General features: G+C 45.2%; 1 protein-coding gene across 4 annotated transcripts in view; it reads right to left on the bottom strand.

The window, feature by feature from the left end:
- Nucleotides 1–1,921: 1,921 nt before the first annotated feature.
- Nucleotides 1,922–8,824, bottom strand: part of CARM1 (coactivator associated arginine methyltransferase 1) — a 38,249-nt gene continuing 31,346 nt past the window's right edge. For 3 of the 4 annotated variants that reach the window (XM_075346521.1, XM_075346523.1, XM_075346522.1), the window contains exons 15-16: nucleotides 3,740–3,808; nucleotides 1,922–3,604 (exon numbers count right to left, since the gene is read on the bottom strand). In XM_075346521.1, coding sequence (XP_075202636.1) covers nucleotides 3,468–3,604; nucleotides 3,740–3,808 — 206 coding nt within the window. In that variant the 3' untranslated portion in view covers nucleotides 1,922–3,467. The remainder of the gene's footprint in view (nucleotides 3,605–3,739; nucleotides 3,809–8,824) is intronic. The other variant, XM_075346524.1, reaches the window with a different exon arrangement.

Genomic DNA, 8,824 nt, shown 5'->3' with positions numbered 1-8,824 from the left:
GCTATTCTACCATGAAGGCTGCTGCACAAAGTCTCCTCTTAATAGTTGTTCTAGAGATGAGAAGGTGTGTCCAAACTTTTGGTCTGTACAGTGTGTGCATATATATATATATATATATATATATATATATATATATATATATATATATATATATATATATATATATATATTTTATAGCTATCAGCCATTGTACAGGAGGACGACGAGGAGAGCTGTGACCACCTATGTTATATTTTTATTATGTATACTAATTGCGATAAATGTAATAAAAAAATGAATATTTTCAAATTACAAAATGATAGAAAACCTTAATGTCCCTATTTTTTTGTAGCTGGCCTGGTGTGAGTGGTTGCTCTTTAAATAAAACTAAGGTCATGGTAACTAAGCAGCTTTCTATTTCTGCACTCAATAATACTGTGCAACTGGTGCACGCTCAAAGTTGTAATTTTACTGCTGCCAAAAAAATGCAAGTTGCATACCACAAGCTTAGTACGTTTGCACTTTCAAATACCTTTAGACATGTCAGAAGCTTAGCTCGGGGCGGTGGACACACCTGTTCATGCAATGTTTTTCCTTGTCCTTTGTGAAATGTGCACATTGTAGGTTCAGACTAAAAGAAGCAATGCAAAGAAGAAAGGGATACGTGTGAAGCAAGCCCGATTGTGTAACCCTTTTGACTACTCCCAGTAACCCCGATACTCTCAGTATTACACCTCTTTGACGTTCTCTCAAGCAGCTTCATCAGGTCGGCACCTGGAATAACTTGCAACAGTTTTGAATGAAATCCCAGAGGTGAGGAGCACTTTTTGGCTGTTTTGCACTCAAAATTACTTTTAATATATATATTTGGGGCCGGATATTCATATCTTTTTGCTTTGTATTCTACAGTCAGGAAAGACATCTGGGATCATGCTGTCTCCTCTGGACAGTTGATGTTGAGATGTGTCTGCTACTTGATGTCAGAGCATCATTTTTGAAGATTTATCACCGGAGCTGCTGGAAATTTGTTTCCTGAAGCTGGCAATTTTGATGAACTTATCCTCTGCAGCAGAAGTAATTCTTGGTCTTTCTTTCCTAAGGAGGTCACACAGTCTCCTCTAGACTGTTGATGTTGAGATTTGTCTGATGCTTGATGTTGGGTCATCATGTTTGAAGATCTCTCTAAGCTACCGGAAATTTGAGGTTGATTAAGCTGGCAATTTTGATGAACCTATCCTCTGCAGCAGAAGTCACTCTTGCTCTCTCTTTCCTAAGGAGGTCAGGCAGTCTACTCTGGACATTTGATATTGAGATTTGTCTTCTACTTGATGTTGTAGCATAATTTTTGAAGATTTATCTCCAATCTTTTGAGAATTTGAGCAGCAGAAGTAATTATTGGTCTTTCCTAGGGAGGTCACGCAGTCACCTCTGGACTGTTGATGTTGAGATGTGTCTGCTGCTTCATGTTGCATCATGGTTAAAGATTTCTCTCTAAGCTGCTGGAAATTTGAGGTTCATGAAGCTGGCAATTTTGATGAACTTATCCTCTTCAGCAGTAGTAATTCATGGTCTCTCTTTCATAAGAGACAGATGTATCATAGTAATTTTAATAACTATTTGAGGATTCCTTAAGGTTCTAGCAATTTTCCAAGTTGACTGACCTTCCTGTTTTAACCTAATGATGCCCTAACATCTCTTAGGTGAGTGGAACTTGCCCTATTCTGGCTTAGATTTGTTGTGGATACTATCAAAATTAAAGGTGAGCAAATGGAGAAATCTAATTTTGTAGCACAAAATCTGTTTGGTTTCTTTACTGTTTTTTTTCATGGTTTTGCTACCTTTAGTCTGAAACTTACCATGTGCACATAAGGAAAACCATCACAAGAACAGTTGTCGAGTACTGTATTTACCAGGATAGAAAAACAAACTTCCGAAAAAAAAAAAAAATCCCTCCCAATTTTATTGAACACTACAGGCAGAATAAGACCAGCAGAGCTGTGTTAGCAATGGTTTCCGATGTGTGTTCAGCAATGACCTCTGAAAAGCCATCCCACAGCAGACATGAAACCAAAGACAGATTACACATAAAGGGGAGGGGTGTATGGGGGCGACAGACAAAAAAATTAAAATAAAATAAAAAAAAAACAACAAAAACCCAAAAACATATGAGCAAAGAAACCTGAGGATACTAACCAGATCACAGAAGTGTCAGCTTCCCCCCGAATACTAGAAGGAATCTTTGTAGAAAAAAAGCCGAACATTTCTTCCAGGAGGAAGGGGAGTGGGGGGGGGATAGAAATAAAAAGAAAATATATATATATGTATGTCACATACATGATGCAGGGACGGACACATTCAGGACATGCTTTATCCACTCTGCCGTGGAGAAAACAGAGGTAGGAAAGGAGGGGAGACGGAGGAGAGTCCAGCGTAACGGAAATGGGGGAGAATACACAGACGGTCAAGTCCAGCAAGAGATTCACATTTCGCACCCACCCCAGGATCAATGGCTGCCGCCTCTCCGGAAGGCCACTTTAACCCTTAACGTCAGCTCGTAACAGTTCTTCATCCCCCCCCCCCCCGATCCGGTGCAGAATCCAGACCCTAAAGAAACGGACTACAATGGGTACCTGCGTCGGCAGAAATACTGACGTTGTGGTCAAGTGGCCCAAAAAAAAAAAAAAAAAAAAATAAGCCTTCCTACCTAGAGGGTGAAAAAAACAAAAAGCTTTCACACGATCTCCGTACCCCCCCACCCCTTCCTTTCAGAAACCACGCCTTTATCCGTACACTTTCCAGACTGTACACGCATGCCGATACAAAGCTTTGACCAAGTAGTCCGGTCCGTCCAGGGCCTAGTCCCAATGAAGCAAAACAGGCGTCGGGGGGGTCCACACCCTACTATGTCGTCCAGTCACTGGGCAGACCACCAATTCGATCGTGGTTAGGGTTCACAGGTATGAAGTATAAGACGAGGGGGCTTCCATCTCTTCTTCCATGCACAGGTGTAGTGACGTAGATTTAGGGTGGGATTATACTCCCCCCTGATGACAAGATTACTGCAAATAGAGCGAGGGGTGCAAGAGAAAAGAAGACCAGAAACCCCACCAGTTGCAAGTAAGTGACCCACTCGCCCCAGCAAGAAATAGCCATGATTAAGAGGGCAGAAAGAGGCGCTGCAGCCCCCTTCAATGCTGTATTGTTTCTCACCCCCCCCAGAATCAGCGCAGGAGGGTCCGGATGCGTCAGCGCGATACATGATTGCCTCCGAATCTTCATTGCCCGTCTTCTTATGACACTGCGTGATATTTTATTGAAAGTACTTAAAAAAAAAAAAACCCCGCAGATGTCAGGGGAGGACAAGGAGCGGCAGAGACGTCTCTGCACCATTTGGTATCCTGTTGCTGTTGGTTTAGAGAGCGAGTAAAGGACGGTGGGAGGCGAGAGGTAGGATGGGCAACGGGCGCTGGGGACAGGGCAAGCAATTCTTAACTCCCGTAATGCATTGTGTTGGTGTTGATCGACATCGGAGAAGCCATGGAGATGGCCGGGCCGCCCATGGTGAACTGGTTGTTGACTGGGTAGTAGGTGGAGGACGTGGAGCCAGCTTGTCCGGTGGCCGATCCTGAGGATAGAAGAGAAGAGGGGGGGGGGGGGGGGGAAGACAAAAACAAAAAAAAGAAAACAGAGGCAGTTTTTACATGGCTAGAAAGACTCGGGCACAATAGAAGAGGCGCGATAGTCTGCGGCAGGACCTCACCTTGAACAATCCCTGTGCTCATGATAGATCCCATTCTGGAGTGGGTGTGATTAACGATTCCTGTGTTAGCTGTAAGGAAACGGGGGAGGAGGTGGGGATGGAGATGGGAAGGTTATAGGACACACATTTCCCCCACAATACCATGACAGCGTAAAGGACTGTGATAAGGCAGGGGCCCCGCGCCCCATAGACTGGCACAGAGCAGCCGGAGCTGGTAGGCAGCCTACGACTTAAAGGGATTGTCCAGCGCCATTCACATGCGCAGCGGTGGTGGTGGTGGCGACGTCCCGGCGGGCGAGTACACCGCCCCTTCCCCATCCGTGCTGCTCACCCCTGATCAGTGACCTAATGGGGTACACTCAGGCTACCGGGACGTCTACCACCACCGACCTGCGCTGCCCGAGAGTGAATACCTGTCATATAATATCAGAAGGGAAGAAGTGTCCCCAAATCACTGTCACCCCATAATATTCCTAACTACAAACATTGGCAAAACAAGACATGTACAAAATAATTACACATCCCCAGGAAGAGGTTCTCATCATCTAATAACATTCTCATCGTCCCCAGAGAGGTTATCAAAGGGAACCTGTCAGCCGCAAAATGTAGGGGCAGATGCCCTCATTCCAACAATGTGTCACTTACTGGCCTGTTTTGTGGTTCCAATACAATCTGTTTTATCAGCAGATTATCACTACAGGACTAAAAAGTCTTCTGCCTCCTAATCAACTACTGTGTAACCCCACCACCTCCACAGCGTACAATCAATGGTGTGGGTGGGGTTTATACAGAGCTCAGCATTCTGAGATCTGCAGCTCATAAAACAGTGATTGTATTTGTGCTTATCCATACATGCCAATCACACATATTGCCACATCCTGACCTGCAGAAGTCCAATGCCTCCATTCTGGAACAAAAGTCAATTATAGTAAGTCAATTATAGTAAGGAAAAGGCACCGACCACAACAAGACACCCCCGGTGACAAAAGTAATTCAGCTAGGGAAGTGGGCAGGCGATTGTTAGTTTCAGAGAAGCTTCAAAGGGGACCTGGCAGACAGCCTGGCTCCCAAGTAAAAATGATAAAATTGGGGTGTGTGTAGCTCCCACACATATGGCAGGCATATTTCTGGCCTCAGGACAGCGGGAAGCACATATCACATATTTTTCATGAATCATAGAACAAGCTTATCAGCCCATAATTAATAACTAGCTGCTGGAAGACAATAGACCCATCATGTTTTCCATCTATGGAGAGATAAAATCATAATAGGAAGCAAGATGGTAAAATCTTCTGCGTGGGACGCTCAGAGGTGGAGATATGAGGAAAACTCCCATTTCATAATTCTCTGGAACCTGAAGGCGCATCCCATGTCCAGCCCTGTCTTAGGTTACCAGGTGGGCTTTATGTGGGAGGTTTATGGGTTATTTAAAAGCAAAGTGGACATTTTGGAGGTGGTTTTCTCAGAGAAGTCACATCCAGTAAATGTGTGGAGAGTTCCAAGGAAACCATTGGCTTCACAGCGCCAACCCTATGCCGAGCCAGCCCCAGGCCTAGTCACAAGGAACAGATAACTGATCCATATGTACATCTGCTTGCACTTATATCTTACTTGTAACTGCATTTCTGACCATAGTCTTTGTAAATATCTCATGTATATATTGTTTTATCTAGTGTGCCCTTACGGCAAATAAATATATAATTTAGTTCTGATTTGTTTTTTTTATCTCGATCCACAAATCCCATGTCTGTGAGCTCGGTTTAGTATTACATACTACCTGGGCTGGTTTCTGGCCCAATATAATCCTGCTAACGGACCAGGCCTATATCTAATGAGGAACTAGTGGCAGACTACGAGGCTAGCAGGGCCCTGTTTCACTAGGGCTAGTGAAAAGGATCTGTCAAGGATGTCAGTGAGTGGGGTGTCACGCCGGAAGTTGCGTGGCCCACTCTGTCTCTCTCCCCGTGCCCGCGTGGACAGGGAGTGTCAGTAAAACACTGCGCCAAGCTGACTTTACGTACCCCTTGGGGATGCAACACGTTGCGTGTTGGCGGAAACAATGAGGTCGTATAGCATGGCTCCGCCGTATTAGAGACGTCCGGGTGGAGCTGCGCAGTGCGGTTTCGTCACAGATTGATGAACAGTGTTGGGATGTCTGTGTGACCCCCCCTGGCTGTTCGTCCCATATCGATGGCCATGGTGAGATATCTGCGTGACCCCCCCACCCTGGCTATTTGTCACATATTGGGAGCAGCAGTGGGATGTCTGTGTGACCCCCAAAGTTCTTCCTTGACAGTATCAAAATGACAAACAGCTCAGTAAGTGACACATTGCTGGAATCAGAGTCTCAACCCCTACATCATGCTGCTCTCAGATTACAGCACAAACCTGCTGACAGATTCACTTTATAGAGCAGTTATCACTCAATTCACGCAGCCCAAACCACAGTCAGCATTTTTTGGAGCCCGGCTGTAGGCAAGTATATTATTTTCCGAAATACAATGGTGTTTCAGAGGAAGTATACAATAAAGATCATGCCGGGAGGGAGGCAGACTAGTCCAGCGCTGCTGTCCATCGTCAACTTCTCCCAGCGCTGCTGATGATTGACAGTTCTCTCGCCAAGTACACAGATGGAAAACAGACCCGTCAATCACCTCTAGCGGTGCTGGGACAATACAGCCAGAGGCGGCGCTGTACTGGTCTCACCAGGCTGCGGTTTGGGCAGCACGGATCGGGTGACCGGTTCCTCTTAGAGGCGATTTCCGTTGAGAACTCTCAGGATATCCAGGGAGATAATGAACCCGGAGAACCTCTACTATACAACAATAGGCATTGTTAGTCTGGTAACAGATGAAGGGTCAGTGATGAGGTTAGCGGGTCAGTCTGTATGGATGCAGGGTGGGCACCAGAGACGTCTGCAGGGCCTGCGCGATGTGATGGCAGCAATGCACACCATGGATTACAGGAGATGATGAATGAGCATGCAACTTGAAATAAGAAAGAAAAAAAAATCATGGCTACAAGGTGTGTGGGGTTCTGCAGCTCAGTCTCATTGACTTCCATGGAGCTGCAATACCAGACACAACCCACAGACCAGGGTGGCGCTGTCTAGAAGAAAGGAGTCCCGTGCAATCCTGCAGCAGATCTGATCGGAAATCAGTGGGTTCTATGAAGCCTCCAATGCTCCTCATCATACAACCACTAACCTGATGTAAGGGGAGCGGGCGCGGACCCCCGTGTACAGGAGCGAGGACATCAACACTGAACAATATGGAGGCTCCAGGAACCTAATGACTAAGGCAGCAAGATGCCAATAATAAGTGTGGAGATGATCTCTAATGCCGGATAGTAGAGGGATCAATCAGAAGTGAATGCTCACCTTTGAACACCAACGTGATCTACATTACTGATCCTGTATTATACTCCAGAGCTGCACTCATTATTCTGCTGGAGCAGTCACTCTGTACATTCATTACATTACTTATCCTGTACTGATCCTGAGTTACCTCCTGTATTATACCTCAGAGCTGTGCTCACTATTCTGCTGGTGCAGTCACTGTGTACATACATTACGGATCCTGTATTATACCCAAGAGCTGCACTCACTATTCTGCTGGTGCAGTCACTGTGGACATACATTACTGATCCTGTACTGATCCTGAGTTACCTCCTGTATTATACTCCAGAGCTGCACTCACTATTCTGCTGGTGCAGTCATCGTGTACATACATTACTGATCCTGAGTTACATACTGTATAATATTGCAGAGCTGCACTCTGCTAATGCATTCACTGTGTACATTAAATTATTGATCCTGTACTGATCCTGAGTTACCTCCTGTATTATACTCCAGAGCTGCACTCACTATTCTGCTGGTGCAGTCATCGTGTACATACATTACTGATCCTGAGTTACATACTGTATAATATTGCAGAGCTGCACTCTGCTAATGCATTCACTGTGTACATTAAATTATTGATCCTGTACTGATCCTGAGTTACCTCCTGTATTATACTCCAGAGCTGCACTCACTATTCTGCTAGTCACTGTATAGATTCATTACATTACTTATCTTGTACTGATCCTGAGTTACTTCCTGTATTATACCTCAGAGCTGCACTCACTATTCTGCTGGGGCAGTCACTGTGTACATACATTACTGATCCTGAGTTACCTCCTGTATTATACTCCAGAGCTGCACTCACGATTCTGCTAGTCACTGTATAGATTCATTACATTACTTATCTTGTACTGATCCTGAGTTACTTCCTGTATTATACCTCAGAGCTGCACTCACTATTCTGCTGGGGCAGTCACTGTGTACATACATTACTGATCCTGAGTTACAGCATGAATTATACTCCAGAGCTACATTTAAAATTCTGCATATGTCAGAGCTGAGATCTCCCTAGTATTTCCTTTCTGCTGTCCTATTTTTGCAGTCTTCACTATAGTGTAAAGCAGAATTACCGGACGTTTCCCTCGGGTGCATTATTCGCATTATATATCAGGCTGGTGACGGCCTCCGACAAGCAGCAGCACTATTTTATGTAGATTGTGTTCAAAGCTGGACATCCGCTTTTAGGAGTGTAGCATTAGTATAGATTTTACCAATATCTGATTAATAATGCAGCGTAAAACATAAGACCATAGTAATCACTTTTGTGTGTGACGCCCAACAGCCACGCTAATGCCGGCGGCTTCCAGGCAGAGCAACCTGTCCGACCCGTTTGCCTTGGCACGGTAATGCCGCCCGGCTGGCTATGGGCGTCGGTGCCATCATTTGGCGTTTCACCCTGCGTTATTAATCAGATTTTTCCGAGATGTCGTTTTAGTGAGGAAAAGCAAGTCACCAATGTAATATCATTACTGGAAGTAATGTGGCACCCCTCCCCCCTGCAAGTTTAGTCCTTTCGCCCCTCCCCGCAGTAATTGTCTCCCACCGAGGTGCATACAGGTGGATTCGTCTTCCAGTGAGTACATTATATTAGGAGACGTGTTAATAAGTATGTGTCGTCTGATTATTGCCAATGGCCCCGATGACTAATGGGTCAATCCTCCCGGGTGATGATGAAATGGAGGGGA

This window comes from Anomaloglossus baeobatrachus, chromosome 4 (genome assembly GCF_048569485.1).
Source record: "Anomaloglossus baeobatrachus isolate aAnoBae1 chromosome 4, aAnoBae1.hap1, whole genome shotgun sequence".
NCBI classification, from domain to species: domain Eukaryota; kingdom Metazoa; phylum Chordata; class Amphibia; order Anura; family Aromobatidae; genus Anomaloglossus; species Anomaloglossus baeobatrachus.
The sequence above is the reverse complement of the archived record's forward strand: the minus strand, read 5'-3'. Positions and strand labels throughout refer to the sequence as shown.